This window comes from Gymnogyps californianus, chromosome 13, assembly GCF_018139145.2.
Source record: "Gymnogyps californianus isolate 813 chromosome 13, ASM1813914v2, whole genome shotgun sequence".
NCBI lineage: Eukaryota > Metazoa > Chordata > Aves > Accipitriformes > Cathartidae > Gymnogyps > Gymnogyps californianus.
In genome coordinates this window covers 17206456-17232855 of record NC_059483.1, presented here as the reverse complement: position 1 = coordinate 17232855, position 26400 = coordinate 17206456, and the positions used below count along the sequence as shown (strand labels likewise).

General features: G+C 56.8%; 1 protein-coding gene across 1 annotated transcript; it reads right to left on the bottom strand.

Annotated features, from left to right (window-relative positions):
• Positions 1-1136: 1136 nt before the first annotated feature.
• TWF2 (twinfilin actin binding protein 2) lies at positions 1137-26329 on the bottom strand. The gene is made up of 9 exons (XM_050904560.1): positions 26276-26329; positions 16174-16251; positions 11732-11910; positions 9842-9937; positions 8902-9006; positions 3493-3618; positions 3246-3396; positions 2698-2819; positions 1137-2520 (listed from the first exon to the last, which is right to left on the bottom strand). Exons 1-9 carry the CDS (start codon positions 26298-26300, stop codon positions 2353-2355), a joined length of 1050 nt encoding a protein of 349 aa, XP_050760517.1. The 5' UTR covers positions 26301-26329; the 3' UTR covers positions 1137-2352.
• Between the last annotated feature and the right edge of the window lie 71 nt (positions 26330-26400).

The window sequence follows — 26400 nt, the reverse complement described above, 5'->3', positions numbered from 1 at the left end:
TTATATGCAGAGGGAGCTCTCCTGCACTGAGCCTGCTCCATGCATAGCAGCATCTTCCCTCCTTCTCCTCCTCTGTGCCAAAGGGAAACTCATTTGGGGTTGGTTCTTTTTTTGCATTAATTTTTTTTTTTTTTAATGTTTTACAGCCGGCTTCCCAAATCATCCATCTCATCCTGGGCATGGTGAGTAAAGCCAAAACACAGCACAGCCCTGACCTGGTACAAACCCCACCGGGCTCGTTGCAAGAGCTCGTTCGGGGTCCAGGCTGTGCTGGTGCAGCACGCAGGGAGCCTTTCCACTGGGAAACCTGCTCAGGACATCACAATAAATAAAAAAAAAAAGGTTATATCCAAATTGCAGCTGAGCTGCTCTGGGCAAGGAGGGGGGAGGCAGCGGCTTTTGGTAGCTGCGTCACAAGCTGGGACATACTTCCCTGCTTCTCCATCAGGACCCGCTGTTGGGAAATGCAGACCCTGCAGCCCAGCTGGAGTTAGATTTTGGCTGTTGGTCTTTTTTTGGCTGCTGAAGAGCTCTGGCAGGGCGGCTGCTCACTGCCAAGGGAGATGTGGGGTCCGGCTCCCCTCCCAGGAGCCTGGGAATCTCTGCCTTGCCATGGGCAAGGAGTGGAAGGGATGTGGGCCTAGGATGTGGGCAGACCCCATTGCTTTCCCAACTCTCCTCTTCGCTCGGCATCCTCCCGCTTTCCCTCCCCATCATCACACAGGAATTCACCCCAGCCAAGGGAACAGCCCCAGGCAGTGCCATCGCAGTCTTGCAAAATCATCACCAGCCCTTAAATAAAGGCAAGCTGGGCTGAGCAGGGATGCCACCTCCCGCAGCCAGCTCTACCTCCGGGCATCGCTGGAGAGGTCCAGCATTAAAACCTCTGCCGGACATTAAAGGGTTGTCCCAGATCCTGGATTAAAGTGTAAATGTCCTTGGGGGTGGTGAGGGCTGGATGTGGCCACAGCAGGCAGGCTGTGATGGTTGCTGGCTCCCAGCTACCGATGTCCCAGCAATTTGCTTTGCAGCTCCAGTGCCCGCAGCTCCTAAATGCCCAAACCTGGGGAACCCAGGGGACCTCCAAAGAGCATCAGACTGTTTTAAAAATACTTTATTCTTTAGAAAATACAGCGTTCAGTACAGTGTGCTCTGCTCCCCCCAGCTTCAACCCTCCCACCGCCTGCTTCGCCGAGGTCAAGGCAACGTCGGCACGTTCACCGCCACAGCAGGAAAGCAGAGGGCAGGTTTCACTGACCCCGTTTCCATCTTCCCAGGGAGGCGGGTGGCTCTCGAGCCCTCGCTGGTACCCAGCAGCAAGGCACTCTCCCCCCAAACCCCCAGTGAAGCCTAACTCACAGTGCCAAGCTCAGCCCTTGGAGCTGATGACGGCCCTTGGTGGCTGGGGATGTCGCCGGGGGGAGCACGTAGGGGCTGTCATGCTTCCCCGCACGAGGATTTGGGGTAGCCCATGTGATTTTTAAGACATGAGCCTGCCCCAGACCAGAGAGCCGACAGCAAACCTGGTGGGTGACTGTGGGGGCTGGGGCATGCAGAGGGCAGGGACCAGGGCTCAGGGTCCCCCCAGCTCCCATCCTAGACAGGGATGGGGCTGAGTCAGGGCTGTAAAAGCTCCCTCCGAGGGGAAAAGCCTTATTGGGGGGGGTCAAAAAGGGGATGCAAACATCACCCAAAGGCAGAATGACCTTTCTCCAGGGCCAGGCTGAGCTCAGGACTCAGGGGGGACCTCTCACCTCCCGCTGGCTGGCTCCCCTCAGGGACAAACTCCTGCCAGCAAAGCCCACCCCATGGGGAGGGGTCCTGCCCGCACCCTGAGGGGGTGCAGGATCGCTCCAGGCCTGGGGCAGAGGGGCCGTGCACACCAAGAGTGGGACAGGGGAGCAAAATCTGGGGGCTGGGGGAGCAGGGAAAGAAGCATTTTCTCTTTTCAAACAGGAATCCCCAATGCCATCCCCTTCCCTTTGCATAGAGCAGCTTGCAGGCGAGCGTGTCCTTCAGTCACCCAGGGGACACCGAGAGCAGCGGCTGTGACCCCGGGGGGACAGGAGCAAGGCTGGGGGACACGGCCCTGCTGCTCCCATCCTCCGCCAGCGGCCCCGGGGCTTGCACAAGGACGCGGGGAAAAGAAACACCGACAACCCTGAACCCTCCCCGTCGCTCTGCCCCCAGGTGCAACAAGCCATCCTGATGTTTAAAAAAGGAATGAAAGAGGAAAAAAGAAGGGGGGGAAAAAAAAAGGCTGAGATGGAAGGAAAGATCCCCAGGTCAGCGGAGAAGAAGCCGGGAAGCGCCGCGGGGATGCTGTCCGTTCACCGCCCGGTCCTGTGGGATCTAACTGTCCTCGCCGTTCTCGCCCGGCCCCTTGATCAGCCGCTTCTGTCCCCGTTTCCCCACAGGCCCCTTGGGCTTGGCGAAGGCCTGCTTGAAGGCATGCTGCTTGGGGTGCACCTCCTCGTAGAGGAACTCCGCCGTCAGCTCGGCTCCATCGTCGATCTCGATCTGCGCCCGGGAGCGGCAAGGTGGGGTTAGCAGCTCCCTGGGGTCTTGACACCCACCTTTGGGGCACCCAACTCCCCCGAGCCCACCAGTGGGGCTGGACCAGGGCTGCGGCACAGTCCCTTGCAGATGCCCAGCATGGGTCTCTACTCCATCACCTCTGGGTGGGCTTGCACTTACCTTCTTGGCTATCTCCAGGCAAAATTCCTGCTCCACGGTGTCCAGCAACCGGCTCTTGCAGCTGGAGTAGAGCATGCGCTCCTTGATGCTGCATTTGTACCCAGGCATGGAGTAGATAAAGACTGCAAGAAGAGAGCGGGGCTTGCAGCGCTGCCAAGGCTTGTGGCCAGGGAGCACTGGGCAGCCACATCCCACCCTGGTCATGGCCTTTCCAGCCCCAAGAGTCCCAGCCTACTCAGCAACAGAAGGCAAGCCATCCCATCCATCACCCCTCCCCAAATCTCCCCTGGCTCTGGTACGCCTGCAACACAATGGCCGCACAAATCCTCCATGGCAGCACCCGGAGAGCCCTGCACTGCGCGTGGCAGCTTCTTTTGGCACCAAAAGACTTGCCAGCACCCACCACAGGAGGATGGCAAGCAGGAACCGACTCAAGGTTCCCTGCCGCACCATCCCCATCCCCGCTTGCTCCCCATGCAAGGACGGTCCAGGGAGAGCGGGGACCGGCATAAGCTCTCACGAGCCTCCCCCAGTGCCGGGGCACTCACCGACAGACTCCAGGTAGTCTCCCTCGTGTGAGTGCTTGTACAGGAAGAAATGGTAGCGAGCCGAGTCCTGGGGGACCCTCTTGGGCAGGTCGGCGATCTCCGTGGGGCTCGTGTGCACCAGGTCGATGGTCTCCCGCTCCAGATCCAGCTTCTGAAGGACAGAGGGGATAGGGGAGCGGATGGGAGTGAGAGGCGGCAGCAAGAGGCCGGGGGAGCGGGGTGCGGGGGAGCTGCGCGAGGGACCTACCAGCTGGATGTAGTTGATTTTCTTCTGCTTGAGTGCCTGGATGGCTTGCTGAGCATCCAACTGCAGGGGGAAGGCCAGGCCCTGTAGGGTCTGGTGCTTGCTCTCCACGCTGATCTCCGTCTTCACCTGGGGATGGAGACCAGCCCAAGCGTCAGGGCAGAGACCGGCAAAGGGTGGGGAAGGGAGAGAAAGGAAAACTGGCCGGTGCTGTGGCAAAAGGCTTGTCATCCAAGGAGCCGCCTGACACCTGGCTCATGGGAACCGTGGCATTAAACCACCGAAAGTCAGCCAGGCTCGGGGCGGCGATGCTTGTCACTGTACCGCCGCTCCGGGAGATCACCCGGCCCCAGCCATGCACCCCCATGCCCCACCGCTTCACTCCCAGCAAAGACCAGCTCAAAACTGATGTTTCCCAGTGAGTCCCTGGCAGGGATGCTGTGACCAATGCTGGCGCCTGTCTGTCTCCGATCATCTCTGACCGCAACCTGCAGGTGATGGGGGGAGCCCCAAAATCACAACGTTCAGCTGCACGGGTCCCCACCGGCAGGGAGGGCAAGCCCCTCCTCAGTGGATTTAACTGCAGCAGACAGGCGTTCCCTCTGATGCTGGAGCTGGGGAATTGGAGATCCACAGCTTGGAAAGATCCCAGCCACTGTTTTCCCCGCAACCCCTGCAAGGCAGAGGCTGCCACCCGTATCCCAAGCAAACCCCCTACTCCAGGAGACTGAACCCCACTTCAAAGAGGGTAGAGAAAGAGATTGCAAAGACATCGCATCGCCCCAGGTGCCTCCAGCCAGCCAGAATGGGGGGTCCCTGACCGGGACCAGAGGGTGCTGTGAGCTGGCAGTGGGGAAGGAGGGGGGGCAGGACGCGGCAGGCACGGCATACCTCCTCGGGGCCAGGGTACTCTACCAGCGATGGGCAGCAGCAACAGCCCCCCACCATCTGCCACAGAATACAGGGAGACGGTGTCACCCCGACGGCGGAGGAGCCCACCCCACCTCAAGACCCCCCACCCCGGCTAAACAGTCCAGCAACGCTAACCCAGGTGCTCTGCAGTGAGCCCAAGTCCCTTTCCTTTGGGATCAGTTTGGGGGATTTTGGATAAAGACAGTCCAGCCTTTTTCTTTTTTTCTTCTTTTCCCTCCCCCTGATAGAGAAAAGGAAGAAAAATCAAGGCATGCCAAGAGAAACACAGGAGTTTTAGCTCACACCTCAAAACCAGTTCGGCAGCACCAAAGCGGATCTCGTTACAAGGCTGCCCTTTGTTTCAGCAGCCCCACGCGACACCCGCACCCCAGGGAGATGATGGACCTGGGTGCCTGGAGCAGAGCATGCACAAAAACAGCACTGGGAGAAGGAAAAACCGGGCATCAAGCGGGCAGAGCAGCCTACCATCTCGGTGCTCGAGTCCTGGGAACAGGAATCCTGTGAGCATGGGGAGAGGAGACACACGGTCAACGGCACCCCACGCAGGGACGGAGGGGGGGTCTCGTGTGAAACGAGAAGGCGTGGGAGACACACGGACATGCTGGGAGGATGGAGGCATACCATCTCTCTGCTGGAGGCCAGGGAAGGCAGGTCCTGGCAGCGCGGGCAGGGAAAGCAGCAAAAAATGACATGGGAGACATCAGCGCTGGGGAGGAGCAGGAGGGAGAGACCCAGCCCCGAGACCTAGCAGCCCCGCACGCAGCATCTCTGCCAACGTCCCCACGCAGAGCCCGTCCCTGCCCCATCTCCTGCCGGCTCCCCAGCCAGGGTGGCCCCAACCCAGGGTCTGGAAGAGTTCCAGAAGTCGCAGCAATAGATTTTGGGCTATCCTCTGCCAAATAGCGTATACTAAAGGTTTGGGGGGAAAAAAATGCCCAAGCCTCTATCCGTGCCAAGCATCCTGGAGGATGAACAAGGTGTCAATGCACAGCTCTTGGGAAATAATTGCTCAAGGGTCATCTGGTGCCAGGTGGGCAAGAGGTCCGGCTGACCTCCAAGCTCTGCTGTCCTACAGCAGGTGCCGTGGCACCAGCAAGGGCCCGAGGGCAAGCGCACAGGGATTCAGAGGACGCACACAAGCTCGCCTGGTCCCACCCTGTGGAGAGGTGCGGTGCGAGGACATTACCACTGCCAACACCTCCAGATTCTCGTCTTTCTCCCCTGTAAATGCAAGGAGGCTGGGGGGTTATAGCAGGACCAGAGAGACCTCAAGCTGTGACACGAAGCATGCTAAAGTCCAAAAATCCCAAGAGGTGGAAAGTTGTCCTAGCAACGTCAACTCCCCCATATACCTCTGTATTTTCTACTCCTTCCCTTTTCAAAAACATTGAAAACTGGCTCACGGAAACACTCCCCAGGGCACAGCCCGGGAGTTGTGCGTGGGACAGCCGAGCATGTGCCGCATCCCGTCCCCCCAGCCCCAGCCTTGCTGGCAGCAGGCTTGGCTGGGGGGTTATTTTATCTCCTTTTCTTTAGGTTAGTTTTTTCCCCCTCTTTCCTCATTGCTGACATGGTGCTGACCTTGGCTAACGAGCATTTCTCTGTCTTATGGTGAAACCTTCATGGGGGCGGTTCTGGCGAAGCCTCTGCTCTACCCACCCACCAACACTGTGGGGCAGCTACAAATGACACCCCCTTACACGCTGCAATGGCATGGCCACCTTTAGTTCCCCTTAATTCTTCTGCCTCATCCCCCAGCTCCAAAGCTGCCTTCCTCTCCCCCACGGCCCCACCGATGTGAGACGCCGGGCTCCCCTCTGTGTTTCTGAGCCTGCGATGCTTCTAGAAAGACTTCCCACTTGTGGGTGTTAAGGCAGCTCAATGCCAAATTCAAAGCCATTTCTTAGCCCACGGTCTGCTGACAACTTCCAGCTCAGTAAAGCTGGCGACGCATTTTCCAGCTATTTAAAAAAAAAAAAAAAAAAAAAAAAATATATATATATATAAAGCAAGTGGCAATTTTTTGTGAGCTCCCACCCAGCTATCAAGAAGGAGAGTAGCTCACGACATTGCCTCTGTCCATGCAATCCTCAAACCACAGGGGAAGCTTGGCTCATGCAGCCTAAAACCTGCTTTACCAAAGGCTGGGCACCCTCCTGGGGGACGTGCAAACCTGAGTCCTTCCTATCTCGTGTAAAAGGCTGCTGTGCTGGCCCTGAAGACACTGCCATGCGGCCATCACCTTCTTCCCTCCTGCTTTGCTGCTGTCCCTCCCCTCCCACCTCTTCTCCGCACTCAGTGGTCGAGGAGGATCCCAGGGAGCTGCTGCTGGCCCAGAAATGCAGCCACCTTCAAGGTGAAGACTGCAAATCTGGTTGGCGTCTTGGAGGGTCGTGCATCAACAGCATTAGAGGAGAGGAGAGCAGCAGCTCCAGGCGAGGGGCACAGCAAAGCACTTGCAAGCTGGCAACTTAAAGAAACAATGTCCCTTTTGTCACTTCCAAAATCCTAACGGATTGGTTGAACCCAGGGGGACGCGCAGGGTCGTGAACTGCTAGTGAGGGTACGGGCAGATAGGCAGAAGAGGTCGGGGCAGCCCAGGGGCTGCTTCCCAGGTCGCTGCTGGCCCTGACTGCTCGCTCCTATGTGCTGCATCTGCTCCCCAAAATGAAACTGCAACGTGCACACGCATGCAGAAACCCCACAGCCTGTGCACAACGTGCACACACATGCAAGGACCCTGTAAGCCTGTAGGCAATGTGCAAGGCTGGAGGCATCGCTGTACCAGCAGGGGGCTACAGGTTAGAGAGCTGCTCCCAAACAGCCCCTCTCGATCAAAGCCCTCTGCTTTGCGTGGCTCTGGAAACTTGCTTCAAGCTGCATTTACTGAGAGTCGTGAGTTTCCCTGCCCCGGGGAGGTGAGTGTGGCACCGAGCACCCGAGCCGTATGTCCCACCGCCTCCCACTCCGTGTCTGGGGCCAAGCGGGCGCAGCCCCCGCACCAACACGGACACCCTTCAGCACACCCAGCGCTTGGCTGCTTCCCACCTTTAAATCCACAGGCAAAAATATATCCATTTTCCTCTCTTTCTAAATGCTGGTGACTGCTCCCCGTGGCCCGGGCTGACACAGGGGACAGTGTACCTTTAAAACAACCCCCAACCAAACCAAACGGCAGCAGCACCTTCACCTGGGAGCTGTGTCTCGCAAAGGCGAGGGTGGGAAGCAGAGCACAACAGATCAACTGGAAAACAAGCACCATGAGCACCACTTACCTGGGCACTTGACCCTGCAAGACACAGCCCAAAAAAACCCCCTAAAACTACTTAATCCTGCAGCACTGGCCAGCCAGGGCAATGGCACAGACACCCGAAGGTGCCAAACAAGCCACAGAGCCACCATGAGCATCCACCTCTCTCTTCTCCAAGTGTGGGCATCACCTTGGATCCTCCTGCACAAATCCTGCCCAGCCCCTCCAGGCTGGGAGCTGGGACAACCACACCAAGACCCACGCGGTGGAGACCACCCCTTGGTGGCATCTCCCAAACGCCCCTCAGCTCTGCCGCCCCCAGACCTGCTTTGGCAGGTGGAAGCCTCCTGCCTCGTCTTTGCCATTAACGCCATCAGGCTGATTGGCTTCACGTCTCCCACGCATGTCCTGATCCACCCCTGATCCAGCCCCAGCACAGGCGGAAGAGAAAGGGATGCTCCTCTAGAGATGAAGGTTTTCCATGGCATCCAAGTGAAATCCTCCCACCTCAACAAAATCCTGCTTCCAGGTGGTCTTCCCACCCAGTGAGCCGATCCCCTCCCCTGCCTCGGCGTTTCACAGCACCACGGAGGTTGGCCTCCTCGAGTGCCGCGAGATGCCGGCAGGGAGATGATGGTGTTACAGCCTTGTCTGCCCCCAACCCTACCCCGTGCCATTTCCACATCTTTTTCCAGCACACAAGCCTCCAAATTTAGGCTGAGATCTATCTGTATTTCTTGGGACAGCATCCCTTGTATTTATAGCCACAGAGGAAGAGTATGGGAAAAGAGGCTGCTGCAGCCCAAAGATAAGCCTGAATTCTTCCTGCCTCCCCTGTGAATTCAGACTCAGCTCTGGCTTTTGCCCCAATATCTAGAGGTTAGAGACTGCTGCCAGCTTTCAGCCTCAAACCGTCTTCTGACTGCCAATTACAGCGAGCGAAATGGAGCTCTGAGCTCATGTCCTAGCAGGGGGGGAAAAAAAAAAAAAAAAAGGTCTGTAAATTCCTCTTTACACCACCAATTTGACCATGAGGATGCTCGGTTCACCTCGGCAAGGGCAGGAATGGGTTAAACTGCAGAGGTACAAGAGAGCGCAGTAAAAATGAGCCATTCCTTTTAGCTGGATGCTCGCTCCCACACCTCTGGCAGCAAACACATCCCTGCATCCCGCATCCCTGTGTACCCCGAGGGTCTCAGGCTCCTTCTCCCGGACCGCCAGACACCCACCTCGTTGATGCGGATCTGCTGGAGCTCCTGCTCGGCTGCAGTCAGCGGGGCCGGGGCAGAGCAGGAGGACACGTGCTTTTGGTAACCGCTCAGGGACACGTCCTCCTGCAGACAGAGGGACAGGGACGGTGGGAAGCATCAGGGGGTGGTTATCGCTCTGGGGCTGGATGCACCTCTAGTCTTGAGGCTGCGTCTGAGCAACCCAGTGGGTCTCGGGCTCTCTCCTTACCAGGAGGATCAACCTGAGCAGCGCTCTTGGATGCCTCTGTGCAAATCCCGCGCTCGATTTTAAACAGTGCCCGTGACCGCCCATGCCCATTCAGACCACCCTGCCCCTCCCCAGACACCCATGCCTGCAGCAGTGTGGCTCCTCTGGCTGATTAACAGAGCTCGCGAGCACGAAAGCGAGAGGGAAAGGCAGAGACCACGGCCCGGGAGCAGCAGAGAGGGGCATCGGAGCAGGAGGGCAGCCGCTGGGGATGCTCCCTGGCTCCCATCGGCACCAGAAGCCCCCGGGGGGGGGGGGTGTCTGATGCCCGGGAGGCCCTGGCTGTACAGCTCCCTCCGCGAAACGCCCATGGAAGAGAAGGAGAAACCTCCCGCCAAGCGCTGCCGGGGAAGCGCAGCCGGATGACCCTGGTGCGGCAGCAGCTCTCGCTGCTGGAGTGACACTGCCACCGCCTGGCGCTTCTTTTCCCGCTCAGAGTAAAGCTCTGGATGTCTTCTGAGCCTTCCTCCCACCTCTTCCACGGTCTCCATCACAGACTGACCGCAGCCGTGCAGGCATGAGAAAGTGGCAGCAGCCACCAGGGAGACTAAAGCAGTGTGGGGGACAAACCTCCGTGCTGTCCCCCCCCCAAACACCAGCACCCCACGTCCCGCTTGGCTTCGGCACCGAGCCTGGGGTAGGCTCCTGAAGCTCCAGGAACCATCACCATACCTTCACCGTTCCAAACATCTCGTCCTTTATGTGCCCCCCGCCAAACTCCTTCTTCACCGTCGCTCTGGTGGCGGCGTACAGCATCTTCAGCCGGACCTGCGCAAGGAGGGAGGCGGCAAGCGCGTTCAGAGAGGAGCATCCTGCACGGCAGGACCGGAGAGCAGCACCTCTGCGCGAGAGGTGCCTGATGCTTGCAGTCACCGTCCCACCACCGGCTCCGCAAACCTCAGCCCTCCCTGCGAGCGACCACCTAGTTTCCAGCTCAGGCTGATTTCTAACCGCCGCATCTCCGGGTAGGGAGCAGCCAGGAAAACCCATCAGCGCTATTTCCAGGACCGCCCGCGCACAGCGCAGCCTCGCTAAGCGCTGCCCGCCATCTGCCAGCTTATTCTGTGCTTTGCTTTCCCATCCCTGAGCTCCAGCGCATCACTGCTCACCCCCACCTGGGTAAGCGGAGGCGCAAGCAGCACCGGAGTCGCCTAAAAGGGACTTTTGCCTTTTGGCACTTCTTTTGCATCGTTCTTCTGCAAAACCCAGGGAAGAGCTTTCGCAAGCGCTCTTTGGTGCACTGTCCTTGCAATAAGACCCTCCACAGCTTTTTGAGAGATATATATTAAAAGTATCTATTATTATTATATATACACACATGTATATGTACATGTACACATGTATGTGTATACACACATATAAAATAATATACATAATTTTATTATAATTGTGTATGTGCATGTGTATATGTGTGTATATGTACATGTACACACATGTATACGCACATATAAAACTACATATATTTTATATTATGTTATTATAATTGTATATATGTGTGTATATGTACGTGTATACATATATGTGTGTATATATATAATAATATATATTTGTTAGATACATCTCAACAAACTGCAGAGGGTCTTTTTTATAGATGTGTGTTATATGTAATAATAACAACATATATTTGTTATGTATGTAACAGATGTCATATGTATATAAATATATGTATGTTTATACATATGTTTATATATGTATGTAATATGTATATACATAACAGTATAAATATTATGTATATAACAAATATATATATTTATATGCATATGACATGCACATATTAACATGGCAGTAAACCTCTACAGCATATAGATCATATAAAAAAATTTATATATACGTATACACACACATATATATGTGACAAGCACATGTGTTAACACGGCAGTAAATCTGGGTCCCGCTGAAAGCCTGTTACGGAGGTGTGCTCAGCAAGATGGCATTTTCCAAGCGGTACCACTGAAATCCTCTAAACCAGCCCCGCTCCAACCGGCCCTTTTGCGCCCGCTCTCCGACGCCGTCCCCAGCCCCATAAGCCAGCCCAGCAGGTGTCAATGCTGGCCCGGCCACAAGCGGCTCTGAAGGAGCCAGCCTGCCTGGCTCTTTTTAAGACTGATTTTGGAGCCGGCCCAGAGATGGGCCAGCAGCCGCTCTGTGTCAGCCCTCGAGTGGAGCAGGGCCAGGCTGGACGCATGGCCAGGCGAGTCGGTGCTAGCACCAGCTCTTCCCAGCGATGCTTTTGGCCAGAGCCACAGTGGGATGTCTCCATCCTGGCCCTGTGGTCCATACCGCTCCCATCCCTGCATCCCAGACCCTCCACCTCCTCACGCAGTGCTGCAAAGAGGACAGAGGTGCAGTCCCAGTGTATCTTACCGGGTCTTAAAAAATTCCCCCATCCCCAAAGCAGTCTCCACTTCTTAACCCAGGCACGGCAATGGAGGGTGTAGAACGCGCCTCCTCAGCCCCAGCACAAAGTCAGCTTGGCCAGCATCATCTCCACCCTCTGTCTCCACCTCCCAGAGCACCTCTGTGTCCGCACGCTGGGGTGTCACAGCCCGGCGCGGTGCTCACCGGGGAGCTGTCGGGGGACCAGGAGATGAAGAGCCACTCATAGCCCTGGGCGTTCTGGCTGTCCAGGCGGTACAGCACGTAGCACGGCTGCTGCTCGTCCAGCAAGGGCAGCACGAAGGCATCATAGTCGGCGTCCCAGCGCCGGGACAGCTCTTTGTGGGCTCCCAGCATGAGCTGTTCTGGAAGGAGAAGACAGAAAAGGTGGTGTTAGCTGAAGGCAAGGCTTAGCTCACCTTGCAGGACCACGAGGCGACTCGTCTAAGGGCTTGCCGTGGCTCCAGCACTGACAACAATGCCGTTCTGCAGAAAACCAAATTAAGGTCTTGAACCATGTGCAGGAGTGTACACCCTCACTGGTGACCCCACCGTGGGATGCCGTCGGGGCTGTGGCCACCGTGGAGGGGCTGGTTTTCTGCCAGCATCCCACTGCCTCCTGTCCAACCATCTCCTCCCCTCACGTGGTCTCCTCACTGGTGACCATCCATAGCCTCCTTCTGCTCTGCTCCCTCCAGCAGTGTAGTCCCCAACCATCCCTCCTTGCTCACAGGGGAACACGAGACCTCCTCCATCCCACCTGGGCAAGCTCTAGGGGCACTAGAAGACCTCGCCAGGGACACAAGGAATCATCTAGATTTGTGGCGCTGAGAAAAATAAAGGTCCCACAGCAAAAGCCGGGACGATGAGCCCAAGCTGCTCTCATCAGATTCCTCATAACCTCAGAGGGATCAAATTCAGAGCTAATACCCAAAGCCCGTGTCCGTGGGGACCAGGGATGTCCCAGAGACCCCAGCCTGGGGGGGACCATGCTGCCAGGAAAACCCGAGCCTCTGGAAGCGATCTACATACTTCACACACGTGGTTGCATCTCAACTGTCTGGAGGGTCTTTTTTTCAGCTGCTACGCAAGCGGCGGTGGGGCTGGGAGGCCCGTGAGCTGGACAGCACTTGGCTGGGATTTAAACACTGGTGCAGGCGTCATATGAACATGAAAAACCTCCCTGTGAGGGTCAAACCAAGCTTTGGGATGGCTGGATGGAAAAGCAATGGCACTGGAGACTATCAGTGTAGGCTGCCGGAAAACAACCTATATTTTTATTCCATTTTAGATGCAGAAAGGTCTCAGGAGAGATGTTGGGACTCAGAACAAGATGTAGGAAAATCCGGAGGTGCCAAAGCAAAATGAGTTGGGGCCTTGGGCAGTTGGCACTCGAGGGGATGCTCAGCCTGGCATGCGCCCTGCCTGGACCTCTGCCCATGGCCCCACTGCTCGTCGGAAGCCAGAAAGCCCCTTGGCTTTGGTTGCTTTTCTAATGCTCTCCCTGCCATCCAGCTCAGCAGCTCTGAATCTCATGGCAGGAAAGCTTTTAAGGAAAGCAGCTGAGGAATAAAGGACTTGGGATGAATTACTCTCATCCCCCTTTTCCATCTGAGCAGGGCATTCCCCCACCGAGAGCGGCGTAGCCCTTCCCTGCCCAGCGCCGCCCCGCCACAGCATCTGCCATCGCACGCTGAACCCATAATTATTTGCGCACAAGGGGCACGTGCTACCGGTACAGTAACAAGGACAGCAGAGAAAAAGGGTGCTGAAAATACTTTACCTTCAGCAAAACTACCTGTTTGGAAAAAGAGAAGTGTAAAATATTCAATGTACCCCTAAAATAAACATAAAGCCCTGCAAATGGATTTGTGCATCGCGAAGACCTGGGATCCCAAAGAGACTACAAGGAATTTTGCCCGGCCAAACCCAGTGGCAGCTCGCGGCTGTTTCCGTCTGCCAAACATCCCGACACCTCATGCATGAGGCAATCGGTGCCGAGTCACTCCAGGCTATTCCCGGGCTGTGCCCAAGCCAGACCCCAGCCGTGCCGCTGTGAGCCAGCAGCCTCCAGCTTTCCCCTGGGCTGGAGGAGCCGCTTATTCCCCTCCCTGCCATCGGGCTCTTCACAGTTCAGCTCAACCCGTTCAGGGCCAAGTTTTCCTCCCCGGGAAGCATTGGGAAAGGGAGACCCGGAGCAACCGCCCTTCAGTAAAGCATCATCGTCAGCAGCGGCTATTTCAGGCTCCATTTCTGCACGGCGCTGCTGCTGGAAAAAGTACAGCTGGGAGCATTTCTGGCCCTCGAGGTGCCCCCAGCACTCAGCTGCAGGCAGGCTGCCTTGCTCCGAAATGCCCGTACAAGGCAGCCCTGCCTGCAGCTGTGGCAGGCGCCGCGGGGGGACAGCGCAGGAGCCGTGAGTCTGCAAAGCTCAGTGTACAACATCACCTACATGCAAAGAAACGCACCCAACAGGGAAGTCCACAAAGCCAACCTTGTCCAGGAACCTGCTGACAGCGAGGAGTAGAGCATCATCTAAAACCACGTTGGACCACAAGGCCAGGAAACTGTTGCCGAGCCTTGGTGCACAACCTGCTCCCCCCACTCCACCTCCACCCAACCTCGGCTTCTCCCGGCAGGCCCCCAAGGGCAACATCAGCTCAAAGAGCTCCCAAAGGGTTGCTCAGCCATAGCAGCTGTCCTGGGGATGCCCGGACACAGAGCATCCACCATAAGGCTCCCTGAACCATCTTTCACTCCTTCCACCCGCTATTGCCTGCTCCGAAATGCCCCAAGATGCCCTGTAGGGCAGAAGGTCCTCTGCAAGCCATCAAGCAGAGCTGGAAGCTCCTCTTCCACATCCCCTGTGCAGGCAGGGCAACTGGCATGTCCTCCCCAGCCAGCTCAGGACACGTCCCTTCCAGGGTCAGCATGCTTGAGTCCGTCTGTCCAGCTGTGACATCTACCTGGCCACTCATTACTGCCCAAAGGTCCTTCTCTGGTGGGTAGCAGCAGGCTGATGTCCTCTGTGTTACAGAAGAGTGGTGACCCAGAGAGGCCAAGCACCTTGTCCCAAGTCACACGGGCAGGCAGACAGGAGGTCCCTGAGCCAGGCTGGTGGGACCACCACCACCTTGTCCCCAGCAGACCAAGCCCTTCGGCACAGAGGTGCTCCTGGCTCTCCTCCTTCCACCTGCCCACCCACAGGAGCCTCAGGCTCCGCCACATCTCAGAAGCTTCTGCAGACACCCAAGCTCCTCCAGAGCTGCCCGTGGCTGGTCCAGGCCAGGGGAAAGGAGCTGGCAGGGTGGGAGAGCCAGACTGTGAAGCCCAAAGCACTGTCAAGCAAGGTTGGCCCATGAAGCAGCCGCTGACGATGACACATTGGACAGATAAATATATCCCATTCAGCCCAAGCAGAGATGGTGGGACATGGTTTCCACTGATGGTAAAAAGTCTCCCTCGCTGGTGTCACTGGCCACAACCCAAAGCTAGTGGCACAAGCCCTAGCACCCTAAGTCCAGGCTTAGGAGCATCCGTGACTTATCCTAACGCAAACCCGATTCCCACTTTTTAAAAGCAAAAGGAGCCAAGAGAGCAAAATTGTTGTCAAAGATGCTCCGAAGAAACATCGCAGATGTCACATCCCAACACATGGGGACCTTGCTGAGGACAAAGCCAACACCACCGAACCTTGCGGTGGCCCCGCTGATGTGTCCCACGTTTCAAGGTGCGCCGCTCTTCCAAACGGGGCTTCGCAGCCCCTCCGAAGGCTGGCACGGGCTCCTTATGACCACGTCCACCTCGGCGTTTGCAGTGTGGTCCTGGTGGCCTACCCGAGGGAGGTGGTGACGGCAGCTTGGTAGGGCATTAACATCCCCACTGCCGTGAGAAACAAGTCATTCATATGCAATTGTATGAGGCCGAGGTGATGGAAAACCTACACCACGGAGGCTCCCCGCTGGGACGTTCAATCAGTGCTTTGCTCCGCTCGCGTGTTTATAGATGTAGAGGCCACCCAAAGGCATCTTTCCATGGGACAAACACGGGCAGGTCAGTGACAGCCTGCAAACTGGGCTAGGGGCAGCCCCACGCACAGGAGCAGGGGCTGGGACAGGATGGGTTTCAGAGTGTAGCATCCCTTGTGGGATGCAATCGGGGCCCCGTGCTGAGCCCCGCGCCAAGGAGCAACCCCCTGCCCACCCCTGCCCTGAGCATCTCCTTGCCTGGCGTGGGATGCCACGTCCAAGGAGGAAGGTGCTGCATATCGCCCCCGACCAAGGTCCCACGGCACCCACAGTAGCTTCTCGCAGGGCTCCCATAATATAATTCAACACAGCAGCAGCAGCAAAAGCCCCCCAGAGCCCAGCACCGATCCCGGACACCGGTGTCGGTCCGCCAGCAAAGTTGCTGCTCCGCCCCGGGGCTCCAATAGCTGCGCACCAGCACATCCAAATTTTGGGCTTGTATTTCAGGTCCGGGCTGCCGTGTGCCAGGGAGGCCCAGCAGCATTTTCCTTGGGGTTTCCAAAAACACGAGCAGGCACCGCAGCGGCGAAGAGGAAAGGAGGAGAGGTGAAACAGAGAACCGACATGGCTTAAATCAAAGCACTTAAAAACGGGACTTACCGTCCTCGATGACGACCTTGATGAGCCGAACTGAACCGTTTCGGGCTTTGGCAAAAAAGTCCCTTAATTCCGTGGTGGCTGAAAGAACCAGAAACATCGTGATCAGATTTAGCAGTCAAAGCAGGGCTGCTCGGCGATCGGCCGGGGAAGGGAGCAACTTGGCAGGATAGAAATTTAAAAATTAAAAAAAAAAAAATCTCTGGTGCCAAAAAAACGGTAATAAAAATAATAATACAAAACCCAAACAGCTGGGAGCAAAATGCTGCGTCTCCCTGAGGCGTCAGAGTTAAATAGCAGCTGGGAGCACATGTGATCAAGAGAACTTGATACTTGGCCTGGGTGAACATAATCACCCAAATTTAGACGACGGTATGGCTGGTGCAGGCAGAGAGAGCTCAAGTGACAAGTTTATTCGCTTTACAGAGCGGCAGGGTTTGCATATGGGGGGTGGCTGGAAGATGTCCCAACAGGCTGTGACGTCCTGGGCTCGTGACACGCAGCAGTGATGCTGCTCCTGAGGCGGCTGGGTACCAGCACGATTCCAGACTGGAGGCGCTGGTTTGAAGCTGAGCCCCTGGAGAAGGGAAAGGCAACGGCCCTGGGGTTTTGCTCCAGAGCTGGTGGAACTTTGGTTGCAGAAGGCTTTTGGGAAGCGTTTTGGGGAGCCACCTTCCTCCTCATCCCCCCTCCCCGAGCACTAAGCACCAGCAACCGGTCTTCGGCATCCTACCAGGAGGCAACAGCGAGCAGCAGATGTTGGAGGGGCAGCCCACAGCCAGTGTTGGGGGCTTAATCTGCCCATCCTGAAAGTATCACCGGCACAAAGCTCCCTGTCCCACCCGGGACATGCCACGTGCGAAGGCAACACCCAAGAGACGCGGCTTGGAGGGGCTGAGTCCCCCGACAAGGAGCATCTCCCAACCCAGGGAGTGCCCAGCATCTCCCAGCTCGACTCCCCCTGAAGCCCTTCGATTACACGCCTGAGCCCCTTCCTGGATGCGGCCGTGCAGCCAAGGGAGCCCTGTGAGTTCAAAGCCACAGGCAGCTCTGCGCTTGTTAGAAACACTAAAGAAACTGGCGTTGCAAAGATTAGAGAGCTGGGCAGATGCCTCTTAGTCCATGCCAGAATTCGTGCTCAGAGTTGCCGTCAGCAGCTCCCCGCTGCCAGCGCTTTGCCGCACCGCCTGCCCATTACTGATCACCGTGCTGGAGCAGCCCGCAGCAGGAAGGAGCCCTGCTTTGGTCCCCGGAGCCTGAGAGCATCCACAGTCAAGGCACTTCACAAAGAAAGCCATCCCTACATCAGCCAGAAAGGTGCGGTGGCTGGACACGCCATCCCCTGCCGGCAAGCGCCGTATCCATTCCGCTTCAGTCCCACCAGCAGCGGGTACCACCCTTCGGCGCAGCCCCCCAGCATCGCCATGGCGGGAGCCTTGACGTTACTCATCACCTATCCAAGGGACACAGGGGGCCACTGACTCTGTCCCATGCCGGTGCCCTCTGTCCCCTGGAGGCAGACCCCAGGCTGGGGCACTGCCCGCAGCTCCCCCCACCCCGAGGGAGAAGGAGCGGGCACGGATTTATCCCCACACACAAACGCTGACGATGATGCAGGCAGAGAGGTGGACAGGGATGTCCTGGGGAGCCCCCAGGGAACTCCTGCCTGTCCCCCCCAAGTGATACATCTGAGATGCATCTGCCCCATCAGCTCAAAGCCTGCCCTGATCAGAGGTCCGGATGGTTTCTCCCCCCGCAGAGAGAAGAGGCACAAATGAGGAAGAGCTCCCAGGCTGGTACTCTGCAAACAGCACCGCTCCCATACAAACCCAGAGCTGCCACCCCAGCAGGACCCCGCGGGAACAGGCACACAGACACCCCAGCAAAGGCACATCAGTCCCTAATGGCATTTTAGGGGACACACAGAAGGTTTGCTGCGGTAATCCCACCACGAGCAACCCGTCCTTCTCCCTCCGTCAGCATCGAGGCACATGGCTCTCCCAGTTCCCAGCACAGACTTTCACCGTCTCCCAGCGCCGGCTGGGAGCTCAGCCCGCTCACGCCATTCCCACCTAAGGATGCTCCGATATTTTTAGCCCCTTTCCCTGCTGAGGGCGGCTGTTTTCCTCCAGCAGCATCTGTGGTTATTGCAAACACACGAGGCGGAAAAGAAGGAGAAAAAGAGACGTTTATACACCCAGGAAACGTCGTGCAGGAGACAAAAGCTCCTAATAAGCATTAAGCTTCACCAATTCCTATTACACCCCCAACACAGGAGAGAATAACATCGGTCTTGGATGTTTCCAAGTATCAACTTTGGGGGAGAAATAGGAAAGTTCTGCAGCGCTAACTGGCTTGCAAATCCCTCCAGCCTGACCCCATCCTTCCCAGAGCCCAAGGGCACGCGGGGGTCTGGAAAAATCAGGAGTCTGGGCAAATGCAACCCCCCGGCCCACCTGGAAATGCTAGGAATGCCCAGAAGTATTGAATAGACAGCTGGGATGATTGACAGTTGAGTGATGGACAAGTGACAGCCAAGTGCTGGGACCTGTGTAGGTACAGAGGGGTTTAAGGGGATGGGGAAAAGCACAGATGCTGCCGGAGAAGCCGAGCGCACGATGGGAAATACCACAAGGTCTGCCAAGGAAGGAGATGCTCTCCAGAGGAGACAGTGGCAAAGCTTTCAAAAAAACCTCAGAGCGGGCTTCCAAGCTTTAATTCTGCTGAAATAAAAAACAAAATAAAAAAGCAATTTTCATGTAAATAAAAAAATCACCGGGGTGTCTTTGACGTCCCCTTCTGTCTCTCGCGACACAGAGCCAAGAGCCAGCGAGGAGGGAGAGGAATAAGCTAGTGAAGGTTTTCAGCATGAGCTCAGCAACTGCTTCATTACGGCATGCTTATGACTTAATTGGCGCAGCAGACTCGACAAGATGGCTCGCGTGCCTGAAATACTAATATAAAAGTCCACAGCCGACTCTGGAAGAAAGGCAGGGAGGAGACCTTACCCTGGAGATGGAGGCGAGCAGTACCTCTGCCCCGAGGCATCTCCCTGCCGGGAAGTCTCCATGTCTACTTTATGGATCAAAAAAAATTTCCTTTTTCTTTTTTTTTTTTTTTTTTCCAAGATGGCTGAAAAGAGGACCCAACTCAAGGGCTGAAAAACCCACGTGTGGGGAAACCACAAAAATCAGGGAAAGGGAAGAGCGACGGCGCAGAGGACTGGAGGGGCACCTGCACGCCCAACTCACCTCTAGACATGGGTTCCTGGAAAATCCTGGAACAAATAATCCAGAAACAAACCCAAGCTGGGCTAGAGCCAGTGGGGATCTACCGAGACAAAGTTGCATGAGGTCAACCTAGCTTCCTCCAGCAGAGCCACAGACCTGTGGGCTTCAGGGGTCTCAGCTCAGCTTTCTAAGTGTCTCCAAGTGTCAGAAGCCAGCTTGGCAAACACCTCGGTGGTGAACCTCTATGGCTTGGGCACAAAGCTGCATGGATAATTCACTCTGTGAGGTATCAGAGGTTGGATCGAGCAAGGTCTCCTGGGGACCTGTGGTGCATCCAGGTTTAGTCCACATTTCCATGAACACTTCTGGCAACTGCAACAGCGCTTCCTGCAGCTGTAAGGTGGGAAGCTAAAAGAAATGCAAGCACGTGCTGGAGAAGAATTCACCATTCTCTCAGGAGACTGGAGAAATGGGTTGGGAAAAAAAGAAATAGGATGAAACTCAATAGGAAGCAAAGTACCGTAACTAGGAGAAGGACCACCTACACCGACGCAGGGCAGGGTCCAGCAGCTCCAGAGAAGAGAGGTGGGTTGCAAGCCAAGTTCAGGTTAATCGCTTCATGTTGTTGCAGGCAAAGTGATTCGTGAAGGCATGAACAAGAGCATGACCACGTCATTTGGTGCTGACAAGGCTGCAGGCACAGCTCGAACAGCATGTCCAGGCTCCGCATCGTGCAAGGAGCAAGGCACAGGATGGACGGCACCTGTGCCAGAAGGCACAGCATGCATGAGCAACTGAAGGAACCAGGGCTGGTCGGCCCAGAGGAAAGAAAAACAATGAACAACTTGTACTGGTTTTCCAGCCAGAAACATCAGGTCCCACCTCAGCATTTGGGAAATCTCGTGATGAGTGTGACCAAATCCTGGGAAGGACACCATGCCTCCATCCCTGCCCCAAAAAACTTCCAGAAACCCTCCTGCTTTGAGGCAGGGTGAGCTCGGTGGCATCTTGAGGAACCTTCTGGCCTTTCTACAAGGCAGCCCTGCTGTCAACCCTCCTGGCAGACACGGCAGGCACAAGCACCCGTGCCTCCTCAGCCACCCTCCCATGACAGCCCAAAAATCGCCTCCAGCCACCAAGTCGTGCAGCACCTCCCTCTCCCACCTGTTCGCAGGCTGCAGATGAGTTGTCCCCTGTTCACGAGCCACCCACATTTAGCAGCCTGCTAACAGTGTGTCCCAGGTCCCCTCGCACCACAAAACCTCCCTGCCCAGCAGCACCTGCCACTGGGATGGAGGGCTGAGCAGAGCTGGCCGTCGACACCAGGGCACCCAGGCTGGGCAGCCCGCGGCGTGGCAGGGAGGTGACGGTTTGGCCAGCGGTGGCCTTCAGGTGGCCCTGACCAAGCTGCCAGAGGAGAAGAGGAGCTCGTGGTGGGAAGGCACGGTGGTGCCTCCCCTCTCAGCAGCATCAAGCAGGCGCGGACCAACGCCTGAAGACCCCAGGCCTCAGGGACCAGCGGGGCAGCCAGATCCTTGCACCTACTGAACGGACGTGCTGTTTGCAGCCAGAGCAGGCAGCTGCCCTGCCCTGGGATGCGGCCATTTGGATCAGTCCCTGGGAGATTTCAGTGCCAGGCTTGAAGCTTCACACTTGCCTGAAAACGCTGCGAGATGGAGCAGCGAGACGGTGCGTGTGGGTACCACCCCGCCACAAAAGCCGTTGCCAAAGCCGAGCCTTTTTTCGATGCTTACAGCCCCATTTAGCTTATCTGAGCAGAGCCAGGCTGTAATGAGGCCAGAGGGAGACAGAGGCACCATGCAGTGATGACAGCCGTAGCCACAGCAACAGGCCGGTCTCTCCCTGGGGATGCCAGGGTGCCAGCGCAGCCACCTGCCGCAACCCCCGGGGAAGCCCCGCGGGGATGGGGATGGAGGCGACAGCCACACTGCCTCCCCCGCACCTTTCCCTCCTCCATCCTCTCGCTCCCTTGTTGGGGGAGCAACAGGTTTTTGCTTATTCGACCCTTCCCAATCCCCCCCCCATCCCAATGACAGCGCCCAGCTCCCAGATCAATAATACATGCTCCCTGAAACAGATGCCTCTCTCAATACATTGAGTCACCTTGCCCTCCCGACGGGAAACCCGAGCCTCTGGCCATCAATCTTTCATTCCCTGGACATAATCTTCAAGTCTATGCGACTCCAAGTGGCTGCTTCCCTTTCACCGTCCAGGGCACAGTGTGCCTGGGATGCAACAGGGAAACTCAGCCAAAAATCCAGCCACAGACCTGGGCAAAACTTGTTCAAGCTCCAGGGATGCTTGGCCAGACAGTAGTTGAGATGCCGATGGATAAAACACGGTTACACCTGCACCACCCACGCTTTCCCTGCACAGGCAGCTCTGCCCAGCTCCTGCCAGGGCGTCCAGGAAAGGGCACAACTGCAACAGGCACAAAATAGCTGTTGCTGCTGCTAAAATTCCTCCTTTTCAGTCTATCTCAGTGTAACTCCGTCACGCAGCGCCTGCTCAACCCACTTGCTGCAGAGAGCTTTTCTGCTGACGGACATGGCTGGCCAGTTTAAGTGCTAAGAGGATTTTATTTCTCACCACGGAAAAAAAAAAAATATGTCCTTGCAGGGAATCTTTTCTCTGGGAAAAAGCTACAGATGTCAGAAGAAAATAGAAAGAAGGGGAGGCGGAAAAAATATCTGAGCAAGACAGGACACAAACAAAGCTCTTCTCCCAATTTTCTGTGGGGCTGGGCCGTATCCTGCAGGATTTCACGCAACTCCTGGTCTGTATTGCAAATCCTGCCCGGAGGCTTTCAGCCACTCGGCTGACGCCAGCCGTTTGCTTCTCCACACTCGATTTTCCATGTGCGTGCCCGAGACCCATTTTTTCTCCACTTTGGCGCCTCGCATCAGAGTTATTCAGCCCTTTCCTCACTCCAAGGGTAGGCAGTGCCCACCCTGCGGGCAGCATCGGTCAGATCCGGCCAGCAACGCAGCGTCCCGGAGCCAAGCGGTGGTGCCAGCATGCACAGTCTTGCTTTGCCTGCAGAAGTTGCTGGTCGCTGTTCCTTTTCTCTGCCCAGTAAAGCCACAACTGGGAGCACTGGTTTGGGGGTCGGGGGGGACAGGGACCCAGGGACAGACCCTGGCAGTGATCTCATTGCATTTACAGCCTCTCGATGCATGCTTTCCGAGGGATTTCCTCTACTACGCCACTTTAGGTGCTTAACTTCAAGGGGTTTGACATCTCAGGGCATTTGTCTGGTCTTCCACCCACGCTGCCACTCTGGCCATCCTGACATGCCACCCACTACGATACGGGCCATCGCCCTAAGTGGGCATCAACCTCCGACTTGGGTGCTGGCCTCAGAAAAGAGCTCACAAGCAGGGACCAGCTCCTCAAAACCATCCTTGCAGCAGCCTGGTGCCCTCTGTCCCCCATGGACACCAGGGGCCATTAACCAGCCATCCCTTCTCCTCCTCCGCTGATGGCACGGTGTGACACGTCCCTGGTTAGGGTGTTACCCTTGGCATGCCAGCCGCGAAGATGCCCCCAAATTCAGGTGGCCAGGCAGCTCAGGAGCGAGCACTGCCTCCCAGCACGGCAGGAGGAGAGGGGCCGAGGAAGCGGTGGATGTGGAGGGAAGCTCCTTCCTTCTTCTCCGGCTTTCTTTTCGCTGAAGAGCCAGGAAGCCGGCTGCTTTCAAAGCAGACCTTTGCAGACCCAGCAGCTCCTGGGTCGGGTCCCCCCTTCCTGCTCCTTTTTTCCCACCTCACATCGTTACTGCCTGCGTGCATCACGGTTATGCTTCTCCTGAAGCAAACGTCCATTCCTACCAGATGCTTTCCCAATGCAAGATCCACACCTGCGGCAAAGCGGAGGCTCCACCATGGACGGGAGCGAAGGTCCTTCCCCATTCCCACGTCTTGCCATCTCCCCCAGAAAGAGCAGGCACCAAACTCTATTTTTTGCTCGAAGAAACAACATGCATTTGATTTCTTTACTTTCTAGATGAAAAAAATCCCCTTTAAGGGACTTTTTTTCTCTACCCAGAGGTCACGAAAGAGATCCCAGAAGCAGCTGAAAGCAGATGACCTCCCACCAGCATCAAAGTCCCAGTTCAGCATTGCCTTCCTAAGGTTTTAAATTCAGTGAATATTGTCCCCATCTAATGCCGCTCAGGGCAGAACAGGGACTGCAAAAATACTCATTCAGTCCTCCCAGCTGTAGTTAAAAAGCAAGTTTCCAGCCCCAAGAAGCCCACAGCAACCCTCGACAGCTTCCAACCGCCTCTCCAGCCCATCGGTCTCCATGGCAGCCCGGTTTTCTCGCCAGCACCTTTGAGGGGGCTGCCACGGATACCTAAAAAAAATAATAATTAGCCTCTTGCCTCTGCGTGAAAGGCTCAGCCCTGATTAAACATCCCAAATCTGTGGCTCTTCACTGCCATCACTCCCCCTCCCCGGGACCACCTGCTTCTCCCCAAAAGCTGGGATGACTCAGTAGCATCGCAGCGGGGTGCTGCTTCACGGGCTCCCCCGTCACCACGTCACCCTGCTCTCACACTGATCTAGCACAGTGTCAACCAAAATCTCTCACCAGCTTGCCCGCAACCTCCCCTAAGCCAGCCGGCGAGTTCGATCATAATTCCCCCGCGAGCAGATGCCTTCCTGCAAACAGGGAGAAACGGGAATGAAAACACAAAGCGATGCGCACATACAAAAATAACAAGGCCCCAGAAACCAGGAAGATGCGGAAAATCCCTCCTCCTCCTCGGCAAACAGACCTCAGCGTCTCAGCAGAGGGGATGAAAGTAGCAGCTGGATTGCTGCTCCTCATCTGATATCGAGTCTGCTCTCTGCCAAGCAAAGGAATTAATTTGGTTGCCGTGCCAGGGTGGGGAGGACTGAAACACCCCAAACCCCCCCGGGGTCGTTCCCTTAACGCCCGGAGTGCCCCAGTTCAGCATCGCAGGTGTTGTGGGGCAGATTTGCATTCAGAGAGGAAACAGCCGCTTCCCGGAAGAGGGACCGCACAGCAGGGGATGGAGGAGAGGACCCAGAGAGCTCAGCCACCCAGAGATGTCCAAGATGCTGCGAGAGCGAGACCACCCAACGCAAGTTATTTTTCATAACCATGGGGAGGTTTTTACGCCACCCCCAGCTTGGGGATCTGCTGCCTGGGCAGAGCCGCTGGGTCTATCCCCACCCTGCACTGGCTGCACCTCCTCGGGGGAAGTCCGAGTCCCTTCCCCTTTCCACCAGAGCGCTGCTGACAGGGCACGTTACGTCCTACAGGCAACGATAACTCGCGGCGACTCTCAGCGCTGGTCCCAGCAGCGTTTGCCAAGCGGCGGGCAATGAAGGTCGGCGAAGGTCGGTGCTCTCAGAGAGCAGCTCATCGGCTTCGCCAAGCCAGCGCATCCCCCTCCCCGGCAGCCGCAGGGGTGCCAGGGAGGACGGCATCAGCAGCGTAGGAGCGGACGGGCACGGCAGCGAGCAACAGGCAGCAGCTTCTTGGAGTGCAGGCAGCGCAACAGGCCTCGTCTGCACCAAACCCCACGGGAGAGCTCTGCAGAGCAGGGCCGGCACACCGAGGGTTCAGGTGGGCGCTGGGGTGCATCCTGCTGATTTTTTTTTTTAATTATTATTATTTTTTTACAGTAGAGGGAACATTCAACTAGAGCCTGAACTTCAGGGCCTCAGCTTAAACCAGCAGCAACGAATGTGAACCCAAATGTCATCAGCTACCAGCACTCCCAGGCAAAGCAGGAGAAACATCTAAGCACCATCGCTAACTGCTTCTCAACTACAGCTCCTCCAGGAGCATCTGAAGGGGAAGGATGCTCTCGACCATGCACTCAAGGAACAAGAATGCTCGTGCCACGAAGGAGCAGCAGCCACAAATTCAAGACCCTCGCACAAAGGTGCTGGCTGTGAGGAAGGGATTTGCGAGGCCAACGTCCCAGCTCCCCTCCTGGGGCACGCAGCGGTGCCGGATTCGCACCCGACTGGTGCGGAGCAGGGCTTCAGGGCCGGCTGCTCTCACATCCCTGCTCGCATATCGATTCAGTTACATAAATTATGCAGCACGTCTACTCCTGATTAATATTGTTAATTGAGTTAGCAGGTGGGGAGCAGGAGGGAAATACTGTGAGGACACACAGTCACACACCAAATGCACCCATAAATGTGAAAGCCATCATCTCAGGGTGCTGGCTGGGTCCTGTAGGGAGCGACTGGAGAAAGCGGGGAGCTTCCCCCCAGATGCAACGGCAACGGTCAGGCAGGCATTTATTCAGGCTCTCTGCAATCCCCCTGGGAGGAGGCGCAGCGCTGGGGGCCGAGCATCACCGCAGGGAGGGGAGATGTGGCCGGGGCTGATGTGGGGCTGCGGCGAAGCAGATCTGCGTGGATTAAGGTGCTGCCGCAGCAGAAGGCATCTTCACGAGCGGTGTCACGACGGTTTATTAAGCATCAGCCCAGACAAAGGATGCAGGAGAGCCTCTCACCGGCAGCATCCCCGGAGCCAGACCCCCCCTCCTTCACCTCCTACGAGCACCCAAGTGCTCTGAGCCTGGCTCAGTGCCCTCCCCCCCCCCCCCCGACTACTTGCAGGAAAACCTGCCGGCTCCTTCGGGAAGCTTCATCTTATCGCCCCCATCATCGCTGCCGCGGCGGGGCCGGGGGATGCTCAGGGCGCTTCCTCGCTGGCTGTCTCCCGAGGGGGGTGCAGAGGAGCAGCCCAGCCCGGGGGGGTGGGGGTCCGACCCCCGCCGAGCCCAGCACGGCAGCGGGGGCTGCAGACACCCCGCGGGAAGGGGCGGGAAGGGGAGCAGCGGCTCGGCGGGCGCCGCTTACCGTGGATGCCGGTCTGGTGAGTCATGGCTCCGCTCGGCTCGGCTCCGTTCCGCTCCGGCTCCGGCTCCGCCGCGTCCCGGGCAGGAAACGGCTCCGCAGGCAGCACCGCCCGCTTCCGGAGTCTG